The sequence below is a fragment of the Saimiri boliviensis genome, chromosome 16 (assembly GCF_048565385.1).
Source record: "Saimiri boliviensis isolate mSaiBol1 chromosome 16, mSaiBol1.pri, whole genome shotgun sequence".
In the NCBI taxonomy this organism is placed as follows: Eukaryota; Metazoa; Chordata; class Mammalia; order Primates; family Cebidae; genus Saimiri; species Saimiri boliviensis.
Genome location: NC_133464.1, coordinates 60,313,156 through 60,326,792, shown reverse-complemented (window position 1 = coordinate 60,326,792; position 13,637 = coordinate 60,313,156). Strand labels below are relative to the sequence as shown.

Below are 13,637 nucleotides of genomic sequence, written 5' to 3'. Positions count from 1 at the left end.
GGTAATATCTTTGTATAATTTTCATGCACTAAAATATGCATAGGTAGTAAATGGCCCTTTAAGTGCAAGTTGCAACCAGAGTTTAATTTCATAGAAATAACCATCAGCTCAAAAATGATCACAGTAGGGGTAACTAAAGGGAGAGTTCTTAAAAGTAGCTAATAACAGTCAGGAACCCCCAAAAATCTGCTTTTCCAAGTTGCTTCCTCCTGTGAACATTCAAGATATAGGTAGGTAGTTCTACAAGGATTTCATCAGCTAATTTTAAAATGCACAGTTGACTTTTTCAATGGAAGAGAAAGAATTAAATTCTTTAATCTATTATATTAAATATCAAAAGAAATACCTATAGGCATTAGGCTATTTGGATCTTGCAAAAAATACAATTTAGACAAGATACGTCCTTTATTCACAGGTAAATCTTGGAATTTAGAAAAATCATACTGAGGAGCAAACAACCTCCAGCTTCTCAGTCAGTAATAAATGGTCTGATCAGTTAACTTTCAACAGAGCTACCCAAACAAAGCACTCTTCCTTTTTCAATCTGATACTTGCACCTTGTGAAGAAATTGACATTTAATTGAAAAAGGAGGTAGGAAGGGAAATGGGAGTGGAGAACACCTCACCTCACCATTGTCCAGAACAGCCATGGATGAAGTCTGACCACAGGCAATGCCAACTACCCTCTTAAAATGTAAACAGTTTGTAACTTTTCGAGGAGTTGGTTGATTTGCTGTAGAACCTGATCCCACCTGGCCACAGTTGTTATAACCCCAAGCAAATACCTATTAAGAGAAAGGAAAAGGAAAGAATAGTCAGGGTGAAAGAAAATTTCACCCCAACACAAATAGTCATAAAAATTAAAATCAGCCTACTTAATGAGTACTTAAGATGTGCTAAATGGTTCTATATGCTTTACAACAATAACCTACTTAACCCACCTAGTAATCCTGCAAAGTGACCCTAGGATAAGTTGTAGCCACTTTATACATCCCCATTTTATACATGGAAACTGAAACACAAGAGAGGTTAAGTAACTTGCTTGAGGTTCCAAAGCTGGTAAGTAGTGCAAAGAGAATTTAACCCCAAGCACTCTGGCTGTGCTCTTAACTACCATGCTACATTCCCTCTATAACACACATACTAATGTGGCATCAATAGGAAATGCGGTATATGCCACGTAAGTATCAATGACGTAAAAAATTTGCTCAACTCTTCGGGCACAAATATTCATTGTTTTCCATAGAAACCATTCTATACAAGAGTATAAACAGAGATGAATTAGGAAGGGAGGTGTTGGCAGTAAAGGAAATAATTTCCTCAAACACTAGGAAAATGTCTAAGCCCCGCACTCACTACTCTGCCTGCAGGAGGTGGTCCACATATATACTGAATGTGGCTTCCACAATTCTTTCTTTCCTTGTATGATGCTGGCTAAGGCAAAGCCCTCTGCTGAAAAGCCCTCTGCTGAATATGTGTTACAGGCTCATCTTATAGGTACGCAACAGACAACCTGCAACACCTCCTCAAAGTATATGCACATAAATATCTAGTTTAATTATGCAAATATTAATATTTAGCATAATTATTCAAAGTACCATCTGCTTAAGATTAAAATAAAACAGGAACCCAGCCTGCACAAATTAACAAGTTTGATCTAATTTCAGCAATCATTCTGGCACTTCTCAAATACAGCACATTCCCCTGCAGTGCTGCTGTCTTTTGTTTAAAAACTGAGGCTGTAGTTCCACTAACCAAGAAATGGACTAGCACACAGTAGATCTAAGGCATGAGGCCTGTGTGCTATGCCTGGCTCCAGCACATCCAGTCATGAAATATTGGTCTCCCTGAGCTTTTGCGTTTGTTCCATTCTATAACTTGTGCTACTTAATAAAATCTCTGTAACATCACTGAGGAACTTCAAAGAGAGAAACATATGATCTCATTTGTGTTTTAGAAATCAAAGGGGACAGTAAAGCAAGACTGGGCAGGTGGGTCAACTTGAAAGTTATGGAATAGAAGGGACTATGGCAGTAGTCCAGGCAGGAAATGACAAAGACTTGACCAAAGGCAATGGAAATGGAGAGGAACAAAATGATATCAAAGATTAGAAGACAGAATCAATGGGATGAGTGACCTTAAGGTAAGTACAAACTTAGGGGCTGAACAAGTGGTACAGTACCTACTAGAAGGATGGTAAAGTTATTTTTTCCAAACTCATGACATATACTGGAAAATAAAACAGATCTTAAGGATGAGGTCACTAAAAAAAAAAAAAAAAAAAGTACAGAACATTGTCACACATCTGAGCTATAGTCTCAGCAAAGAACATGGGACTCAGCTGCCTTAAGGATGAACTCTAGGCTGGATGCAGAAGCTCACACCCGTAATCCCAGCATTTTGGAAGGCTGAGACAGGAGGAGCACTTGAGCCCAGGATTTCAAGACCAGCCTGGGCAACATAGCCAGACTCTGTCTCTACAAAAAAAAAATTTTTTTGAAGAAAAGAATTCTACTGCCATCAAAAGTGCAGTCTTGATTACACAACACACATTATGCTAGAGGGAGAGTATATTCCCATAAGGTTTTTAGCTACATGCACAGGGCTACAATTCACATCACATCAAGTACAAATATGGTCATTAAAACCAGGGGGCTTTCACCATAGCCTAAAGAGGAAACAATCCAAGTGTCCATGAACAGATGACTGGACAAACAAAATGTGGTTTACAGCAGGTCCTTGAAAAATCATTTCATTCAACATCATTTTGTTATAACACTGATGAGAAAAAATGTCAATTCCTGGCCAGGGCCACTGTCTGTGGAGTTTGCAGGTCCTATGTCTGTGTGGGTTTTCTCTGGGTACTCTGATTTCCTCCCACACCCCAAAGCTGTGCACACTAGATCGTGTCTAAGCTGCATACATATCTCAATGGTTCCAGTGAGAGTGAGTATGGGGGCATACATGAGTATGCCCTGTGTTCTTTCTGTCCAGGGCTGCCTCCCACCTGGTGTCCTGAGCTGCCAGAGAGGCTGTGGCTACCCGCAACAATGAAATGGAACAAATGGGTTTGAAAATGATTGAATGAATGAATGAATGAATACAACTTGTTAAAAAATAAAAGTTCACCTGTAATCCCAGTACTTTGGGAGGCCGAGGTGCAGGGATCACTAGGTCAGGAGACCAGCCTGACTAACATGGTAAAACCCCATCTCTACCAAAAATTACAAAAAAAATTAGCCAGGCATGGTGGTGTGCACCTGCAATCCCAGCTACTCAGGAGGCTGAGGCAGGAGAATTGCTTGAACCCAGGAGGCAGAGGTTGCAGTGAGCTGAGATCACACCATTGCACTCCAGCCTGGGTAACAAAGCGAGACTCCATCTAAAAAAAAACAAACAAAAAAAAAACCTCACAAAGTAGGTTGGTCATGGTGACTTATGCCTATAATCTCAGCATTTTGGGAGGCCAAGGTGGGAGGATCACCTGAGGTCAGCAGTTCGAGACCAGTCTGGCCAACATGGTGAAACCCCATCGCTACTAAAAATACACAAAAATTAGCCGGGTGTAGTGCCAGCTACTCGGAAGGCTGAGGCAGAATCACTTTACTGGGAGGTGGAGGTTGCAGTGAGCCAAGATCATGCCATTGCACTCCAGCCTGGGCAAGATGAGCAAAACTCTGTCTCGGAAAAAAAAAAAAATTTTTTCACCAAGTAGACAATAACCATACAAAGGCATAACAATAAATAATGCAGTCAAAAACCTTCAGCAAACTGCACATTTGCGATTGTTTGCTTTTGAACTGCGTGGTGGTAGGAGGTGCTCCTTGTAATTTCTGCTTTGCAAACATTTATTCCTTGACTTAACCCACCACCACTATGATCGCCTCCACTCAGTCAGTCACCAGAAATTAGGCAAATAATTCACTTGCTTGCTTTTGTTAATCTTTCTTAAATATACGTATACTTCACATTTATTTCAATGTTTAACATAAGAGGTGGTTTGGGTCTTCAGAAGTTTGGTGATATATTTGTGACCAGAAATATACCATAGGAACTTAACTCTTGTTTATGTCAATTAGCCAATGGTAAAACTGGTTTCATTACATATCCTTTTGCTTCAAGTTGTAGTTTCCAAGAATCTATTAATGACATTACATGGGCACTTACTGTATGTATCCAATGGAATATTATTCAGCCCTAAAAAGGAATGAAGAGAATCCTATCACATGGTACAAAGTGGATGAACCTTGAGATATTAAGCTAAGTGAGATAAGCCAGTCACAAAAGGACAAAACGTTTTACAGCAAACATTATTTTGCTATAAAAATGTTTTATTAGGCCAAACTACTTACTATGAAAATGCTTTAAAATGCAGCAGGAGGAGATGTAAAGACTCAAAGAAGTGCATAGTGACAATAGCTATCAGAACACACTAAAGAATCCACACTGCTTCCCCCTTTACCTAGAAAAGGAAGCTTCTAGGCTGCCTCCTCCTCCTCAGCACAGTATGATTCCACTTATATGAGGTATGTAGAATAATCAAACTCAGAAAGTAGAAAGTTGTTGCCAGGGGCAGGGGGAGGACAGAATGAGGGTGAATGTTTAATAGGTATAGTGTTTCAGTTTTGCAGGATGAAACAGATGTGTGGGTACATGGTGGTGACAGCTGTACAAGGTGAACGTACTTAACACCACTGAACTATACATTTAAAAACGGTGAAGCTGGTAAATTTTATGTTACATATATTTTACCACCATTTAAAAGAAAAAAGAATAAAGAATAAAAGCAGCATACTGACCTCTCCATCAGCTGCTAGAGCCATTGAATGATGTGAGCCACAAGCCACTTCCACCACTTTCTTGATCAACAGATTGGTACAGACCTGGATGGGAGCAACGCCTTGGTTGGTTGTCCCATTCCCAAGCTGGCTATAACCATTGTGGCCCCAGGCGTAAACCACTCCATCTGTACACACAAAGCACACAAAGAATCAGCTCCAAAAAGAGAGTAACCCTGTACTTTCTTCCCCAGAACTTTGTACAGCTCATTTTCCAGCCTTCATTTCTCTCCCACTGGCCCCTCCTCTCTGCATTAAATAACCACAGATGGGGCAAGGGAGAGAGAGATGGGTAACAGAACGGGACAGATGATGCAAAATCTTTAAAGAAAGGACTTGGTAATAACACAGATCAGCTATGTGATCATAGGTCAAATGTATACAAAAATTAGGCTATCTAAAAACTCTGATCCATCTCAGTAGTTTGTGTGTCAGAGATCGAGCAAAAGGCAGATGACAAGAAAGCTCAATGTTAATGTTTACCATCGCTTAATCAAATACCAATTCACAGGAACCCGTACAGCGTGTGTTGCTATTCGCTCATCAAAAAGTACAGAGGAAAGAGACTGTTTGCAAGGGAAACAAAAGTCCCAGAGCTTCTTTCAAGCAGACTATTTTAGTGGCATGAAATCTGGCTGAATTTTTTTTTTTTTTTTTTTTTTTACATAAAGCAACCTTTTTTTATGCTCATTTATTCTGTGTTAGGAATTTGGACAAGGGACAATGAAGAGGGCTTGTCTTTGCTTCATGGTGTGTGTGATGGAAGATTCAAAGGCTGGGATAACTTAGGAGCTGGGGACTAGCATCACCTGGAGGTATCATCACTGACACTGCTGTGACCCTTGTTGGAAAGCATAATCAGCTTATTCACTCAGGAAGAGCCAAATGGAGGAGACACTCAGGGCGAGGTATGTGGGGCTGGGGGGTGCACAGAGCTCCCATGCCCTCTCTGGCATGCCACATTCCTAGCACCTTGATGTGATCACCAACCCAGAAGCACCTCTGTCTGAATTTTTTTATAATGACTTTATCTTTTCTAGGATTCCAATGGAGACAACTTTTCTTATGTTATCTCTAGAAGTACCATCGTTTCAGGCATTTCTTTCCACAGCACGCCTGAGTGCCAAGGGCAGTTCTTCCAGAATTATCATTCTCCTCTTGTCTTTCCCATGGTAATAAAACATCTTGACCTATTAAGGCAGTCTATCTGGCAACAACACTCTAGGGCAACAGCAGAAATCCAAGTGTTGTGGTTAAACTGAAGGTCGCTCACAGCAGTCCCCAGGCAACCAGGGGAAAGAGACTTCTACTTATCTACTCCAGAAGGAAGACAGCCCACACAAACTCAGAGTCCTCTTCCAGGTACAAGGCTAGAGAACCTCTGACATGTGGCTGACGAGAGGCATTCCCTCCTACGAAAATTATGACAGAAACCATCAATGGGAAATTTCATCCTGAGAAAGATGAGGCTTAAGACTGAAAGAAAGAGTATAAAACACAAAAAAAATATGATCCATGATATTATGCTAAACTTACAGCAGGTGAAAGAAATGTCCAAACTAATGAGTGTTTTAATTCCTGAAAACAGAAAAATAGACTTAAATAGAGAAATGCATATCTTGTTCTTGGACAGAAAAATTCAATATCATAAAGATTCTAGTTTTTCCTACATAAATTTATGAAGTTTAAATAGCAATAAAAGCTTCAAATTACTTTCTGGAGGTAGACAAGCTGATTAGAAAGTTTAATGAGAAGAATAAAAAAACAAGAATAAACAGGAAAACCCTACAAAAAAAAAAAAAAAAAAAAAAGAAAGTTGCTAATTCTATCAGTTATTAAAACCTATAACAAAGGCCGGGCGCGGTGGCTCAAGCCTGTAATCCCAGCACTTTGGGAGGCCGAGGCAGGTGGACCACGAGGTCGAGAGATTGAGACCATCCTGGTCAACATGGTGAAACCCTGTCTCTATTGAAAATACAAAAAAAAATTAGCTGGGCATGGTGGCACGTGCCTGTAATCCCAGCTACTCGGGAGGCTGAGGCAGAAGAATTGCCTGAACCCAGGAGGCGGAGGTTGCGGTGAGCTGAGATCGCACCATTGCACTCCAGCCTGGGTAACAAGAGCAAAACCCCATCTCAAAAAAAAAACAACAAAAAAAAAAACCTATAACAAATTTCTATGAGGCTGGGCACGTGATGTTTCACACCTATAATCCCAGTACTTTGGGAGGCCAAGGTAGGTGAACTGCTTGAGGTCAGGAGTTCAAGACCAGACTGGCCAACATAGTGAAACTCCATCTATACTTTAAAAAAAAAAAAAAAAAAAATCAGGCCAAGTGCAGTGACTCATGCCCATAATCTCAGTACTTTGGGAGGCTGGGGTAGGCAGATCACAAGGTCAGGAGTTCAAGACCAGCCTGGCCAATATGGTGAAACTCCATCTCTACTCAAAATACAAAAATTAGCTGGGCCTGATGACAGGCGCCTATAGTCCCAGCTACTCAGGAGACTGAGACAGGAGACTCACTTGAACCCGGGAGGCAGAGGTTGCAGTGAGCCCCAAGATCGCACCACTGCACTCCAGCCTAGGTAACAGAGCGATATTCTGTCTTAAAAAATAATAATGCAAAAATCAGCCAGGCGTGGTGGGGCACACATGTAATCCCAGCTACTAAGGAGGCTGAGGCACGAGAATTGCTTGAACCCAGGAGGCAGAAGTTGCAGTAAGCTGGGATCATGCCTCTGCACTTCCCCCTGGAAAAAAGAGGAAGACTCTGTCTCAAAAAAAAAAAAAAAAGTAATTTAAATATAGCCTGTAATTCTAAATAATCTCAAAGAGAAGATACTGAGTTCATGAAACAATAGCAACAAGTTCTGGAAAGGAACATTTAAAGAACAAGAAAGAACACTTGGAAATAAAACAATGGAAATGTTAAATATGTGACATAAGAACTGTAAGATAAAATTGAAGAAATTTCCCAGAATATAGATGGGAGAGAACATGGTTTAAAAATCAGGAAGATCAGGCCAGGCACAGTGGCTCACACCTGTAATCTCAGCACTTTGGGAGGCTGAGGTGGGAGAATTGCTTGAGCCCAGGAGGTTAAGGTGTGATCCACCTGCTCACACAATGAGGCTACAGTGACCCAAGATTGCACCACCACACTCCAGCCTGGATGGCACAGAGAGATTGTCTCAAAAAAAAAAAAAAAATTAGGAAGATCACTCCAAAATCTCTAACTTCTAAGAAAAAAATCCATAAAGGAGAAAACAAAGAAGAAAATTTGTGTTTTTTAGAGATGCGGTCCCACTCTGTCACCCAGGCTGGAGTGCAATGGGGCAATCATAGCTCACTGCAACCTCGAACTCCTAGGCTCAAGTGATCCTCCTGCCTCAGCCTCCTGAGTAGCTGGGATTACAGGGCACCCCACCATGCCCAGCTTTTTTTGTTTTTTGTTTTTTTAAAGAGATACGGCCTCACTATGTTGACCAGGCTGGTCTTGAACTCCTGGCTTGGAGCAAATGTCCTACCTCAGCCTCCCAAAGTGCTGGTATTATAGGCATGAGCCACCACACACAGCCAACAAGAGAATTTATCCATGAAATATTACAAGAAAATTTTCTAGAAATAAATATCCAGAAGTGACCAACACAATAAATTAAAAATTACACCAGAGTATAGAATCATGATTATGTCACAATACTTTACAAAAAAAATTCTTGAAGCTTCCAAAGAGGAAAAAAGAGTCACATAAAAAATAGCAAAAGTTGCCGGCATGGAGACTCACACCTGTAATCCCAGCACTTTGAGAGGCCAAGGTGGGTGGATCACCTGAGGCCAGGAACATGCTTAAAACCCATCTCTACTAAAAATATAAAAATCAGCCAGGCATGGTGGCATATGCCTCTAATTGTACTTGGGAGGCTGAGGCACAAGAATTGCTTGAATCCAGGAGGCGGAGGTTGCACTGAGCCAAGATCATGCCACTGCACTCAGGCCTGGGTGATAGGGCTAGACTCTGCCTCAAAAGAAAAAAAAAAAAGAAGAAAGAAAGAACCAGTGTGATGCCAGAAGGCATGATTACACAAGGCAAAGTGAGATAATCACCTCATTATGCTCAACTCCAGTTATATTCATACCAGATGATGATGCTCAGATTTGGATTTCACAGCTCTCCTGAGAAAGATGCAGAGAACTTGGAGTAGATTCAGTTAGGAGCTACAGACAATTAGAAAGCTAGATACTAAGACCTATGACAGCATCCTAGGAAGCTGTGAGTCCTCAGTCTAGACAAAGAAAGGCAGGGATGCACATCATGTCCCAAATGCCACCTAGACGATTATCCAACAAAAAGCTGAGGACCTTGGAGAAAGAGAGCAAGAGTTAAGTACAAAAGGAAGCACTTAGGTTATAGATAATCAACTTTCAGAGTGCTGGGTGCCCACAGTACAGATAAATCACACACATATACAAAATGTCTACTCTCCTTTGGTGATCTTGAAGAGGCAGAGAATAAAGGACAAGAACCTATCAACCTGCATCCCCGGTTCTTTCAATATGGCAGCCACATGAATGCCAGAGAATAGACTAAGATTTCCCAATTCAAGAGGCAAGAACTACACAAAGAAAGGAAAGCATTTGTGTTTAGAAAAATGTATCAAAGGAACCCTGAAAGTTACCTTGCAACCACAAATTCACTGAAAAATTAGGCTGGAAAGACCAGTACATTTGCTATATCTAATCTTGCACAGCTTTATGGAAGCAGTCGAAAATCTCCCAAGTTTGCCTAATTTGCAAGACGTTCCAGAGTTAACCTGAAATGTTTAACTTTTACCTGCTTTATGTACTTCTCCTCAGAAATTAAGTAACAAACAATCCAAAATTAGTTATTTGGTATAGCCCTATCTCTCCTGCACTAGAATTAACCGCTCAATTTCTTACAAACTGAAAAGTTAGATGGGTTCCCGCCTTACCTTCGGTGCTGAGAAGAACATGTGGTCCACTCCCGTAACTGAGGCTTTTAATCTTCTTTCCACATAAGCCTTCCAGCTTTTTGGGTACAAGTGTACTCTGGTTATCTCCAGTTCCTAGACAGTTACTATAGTTCAGTCCAAACACAAAGACCTAGAAAACAGATGGCTTTTTCTGAGTCTTTTGGCTGAAAGCTGTATTAAAAACTCCCTTCTCTGCTCTGAAAATAAGACATTTCAAGTTCAACTAGAGAGCTCAGGAGGTGAAAAAGACACTGATATGCTAAGAAAAATTCAACCTCTGCTGACACAGAACATTTGTCTATATTATGAAACTCAGAGTGGTATGGAGTAGAGGGATATTAAGTCAAGAAACTGTTAAAGTGATAGTCTTCCTGAACTTGAAGATCTCTTTCTTTATCCTCTGCCTTTTCTCCATCTTTGAACTGCACACTTTGAATACCAATCCCCAAATAAGCCCTAAAACTAAACTCTAGGTTTTAAGAGACTCTTACCTCATCATCGTCAGTAACGTATAGTGCTTCATTGGCTGAGGTGCCGAAGACGCATGCCTTCCGAATAGAAGCAATCTCTTGAGGGGAGAGCAGAGTGAAGATGGGCCACTTTCCTACATCCACCATGACTCTGGCTTCAAGCAGTTCTATAAATAAGCCGACATCTCTGCTGGAACACACAGAAAGGATTCCAGAAAAAAATTAAATAGCCACTGAGCTAACTTTTAAGTAAAGACCTGTTAATAAATGCTAACAAAAGCTGATTCCGGAATAAATGAACTACCTTTGGTTACATGGATCACTCACTTTCCCCAGCAATGCATGCAATCCTTCCTTAACCTTCAACCCTGGGCCTCTTCCCACAAGAGAACATCGTGTGAGAACTAGCTGTTTGTCTTGCCCACTTCCTAGTCAGTGCTTATTTGTTCCACACGTGCTTCCCACTCACCCTCTTCTTAGACCTCTAAAAACAGCCAAAGAGAAGGTCAAAACCAAGTTCCCTCTGGCTCCAGCACCTCCAATAACACACACACAGGGTCCCTAGGGCTGAAGCATGCTTAGCCAAAGCCTCATCCCCACTGACCAGAGATATTCTTCCCACCAGCACCAACTTGGATGACAAGGCTTCCGCCCCAGGTATCATATCACAGATTCAATAAGGATTAAACATCATCAAATCAGGCTATTCACCATCACTGCAGAGCCAGATGACTCGAGTAACATTCAAATGTCTTGACAAGTGTGCGTGCAGGCAGAGGGGGTGCTATCGGTGAAGACAAATAAAGGATTTGAGGGGGGAGTAATACATGAACATGGGAAAAAACTTTTGTTTCAAATGGACAAAGGGGGATAAGAAAGCAAGTCTCCCTATCATCCCTCCCTGACCCTCTCCTCAAAGGCCACCACTGTTCCCAGTGATCCGTAATTCCTTCTGGAGATAGTATATACTTATGAAAGCACTACATGTACGCATGGGTGTATGTGTTTCTTTAAAAACAAAAGCACAAATGGAAGTTTTTTTCCCCTACTTAACAGTACATTGGGGAAATAATTCTATATTAGCACACACAGACCTGTTCCATTTATTTTCAATGCTACTGTAGCATTCCATTACATTGATTTAGCAATATACCTTGTTTTATACTAAGAAACATTTAAGTCAATTCCAGTCTTTTGCTAGAATACTGCAATTATTGCCTACATATTATTGTACAGGCATCTTGTTTTATACATAAATTTCTAAAATAAATTCCTAAAAGTGAAAATTGCTAGGTCAAAGTCTAATAGCTATTTTACCGTTACTAGCTATTAGTATTTCAAACAGTCTTCCAATGAAGTAGTGCCCAAGTATAAAACCACCATTCATGTAGGATGGCGCCTGCTGACACACACTCTTTCCACACAGTGTAGTCTCACGGTATCTCAGTTTTGCTGAAACTGGCATTTCCCTGTGATGAGTGAGTTGTCACTTAAAAAAATAATTAGAATATTTGGGAGGCCAAAGCGGGAGATCACGAGCTCAAGAGATCAAGTCCATCCTAGCCAACATGGTGAAACCCCGTTTCTACTAAAAATACAAAAATTAGCTGGCACAGTGGCGCCGGCCTGTAGTCCCAGCTATCCAGGAAGCGGAGTTGCAGTGAGCCAAGATCGCACCACTGCACTCCAGCCTGGCGACAGAGTGACACCCCATCTCAAAAAATAAGAAGAAGATTTGCAACAATAACAACTAACTTCCTGAGCACTATGTGCCAAGCACTATTCTAAGTAATTTTATATTTATCCATTCATTTAATCCTCACTTTACCAATAGGGAAATGGAGAAAATTTTAAGAATCTGCTCAAACTCGTAAGCGGCAGAGTCGGGATCTGCACCCAGGCAACCTGAAGCCTGAGTCTGCACTCTTCACCTCTCACTCTCATTTTAAGAGCCCACTGTCAGTCTTCTGTGCAAAGTGCCTATATTTTCTACTAGATCATTGTTCTTTTTCTTGTTCTTTATTTTTAAGTATTCTTTGTATGGTAAGATGATCTTAAATGCTTTTAAAAGTTTAAAAATAAAGGCTGGGTGAAGTAGCTCACGCCTGTAATCCTAGCATTTTGGGAGCCCAAACCGGAAGGATCACTTGAGTTCAGGAGTTCGAGACCAGCCTGGGCAACATGGCAAACCCTTATCTCTACAAAAAATATGAAAAAAGGGCTGGGTGCAGTAGTTCATGCCTGTAATCCCAGCACTTTGGGAGGCCGAGGCAGGTGGATCATTTGAGGTTGAGTTTGTGACCAGCCTGGCCAATGTGAAACCTCATCTCTACTAAAAATACAAAAAAAAAAAAAAAAAGTTAGCCAGGCAGTAGTGGCACATGCCTCTAATCCCAGCTACTAGGGAGGCTGAGGCAGAAGAATAGCTTGAGCCTGGGAGGCGGAGGTTGTGGTAAGCTGAGATCGGGCCACTGCACTCCAGTCTGAGTGACAGAGTGAGAGACCCTGTCAAGGAAGGAAAGAGGGAGGGAGGGAGGGAGGGAGGGAGATAATCAGCCGGGCACAATGGTGCACGCCTGCAGTCCCAGTTACTCAGGAGGCTGACGTGAGAGAATCACTTGAGCCCAGGAAGTCAGGACTGCAGCTGAGCTGAGATCACGCCACTGCACTCTAGCCTGTGTGAGGGTGAGACCCGATCCCAAAAAAAATGAAATAAAAATCTATATAAAGAAACAAGATGCCCCTCAAATGACCTCTTGTGCCTCTTACAAAACAGATGGGGAAAGGAGTCACAAGAAATCAAGCCCTATAAAGCCATATAAGCAGGTAAGTAAATTTCAAGAAAATCCAGAAACAGGTTTTCCTAGAATTATGAAGCATATCTAGTCTTCAAAATTTTTAATTTTACATAATAGAGAATTAGCCAAAAATATGATTCACCACCTTTAAAATTACAACATAAAGGGATAAGACATTCAAAACCACACAACGTCCTGACAGCAGCAATTATTCTAAAATCATTAAACCAATGTGGGCAACTCTGCCCTAAGGGTTTGGTAACCTATTGCAAGATCAGGCTAACCTTCATAATGATGGGCATTATTACATGCACTGACTTCACCCACTGCTAAATTACATGAAGCTTTATTTTACAAGGTATTTCTCCAAAGACTTGCCATTTAAGAGTACATTTAAGAAACAGATCATATATCTTACATGTCCACACCCATCATAAAAGAAAAGGGCATCCCCAACAGGCTTGGTATAGTGGAAACAAGAGTGTGCTTTAGTCCTGGGTTTGCTTTTCATCTGTCAGTGTGACAGCCGTTTGCTGT

General features: G+C 41.1%; 1 protein-coding gene across 19 annotated transcripts in view; it reads right to left on the bottom strand.

Annotated features, from left to right (window-relative positions):
- Positions 1-13,637, bottom strand: part of RCBTB1 (RCC1 and BTB domain containing protein 1) — a 60,472-nt gene that overhangs the window by 30,076 nt on the left and 16,759 nt on the right. For 11 of the 19 annotated variants that reach the window (XR_012514370.1, XR_012514371.1, XR_012514372.1 and 8 more), the window contains 4 exons: positions 10,324-10,492; positions 9,812-9,962; positions 4,800-4,966; positions 627-785 (listed from right to left, as the gene is read on the bottom strand). Coding sequence is in view for 14 of the 19 variants with exons in the window: in XM_074387690.1 (XP_074243791.1) it covers positions 627-785; positions 4,800-4,966; positions 9,812-9,962; positions 10,324-10,492 (646 nt within the window). In the remaining 5 variants the exon portion in view is untranslated. The remainder of the gene's footprint in view (positions 1-626; positions 786-4,799; positions 4,967-9,811; positions 9,963-10,323; positions 10,493-13,637) is intronic. The other 8 variants (XM_074387691.1, XM_074387688.1, XM_074387693.1 and 5 more) reach the window with 1 other exon arrangement.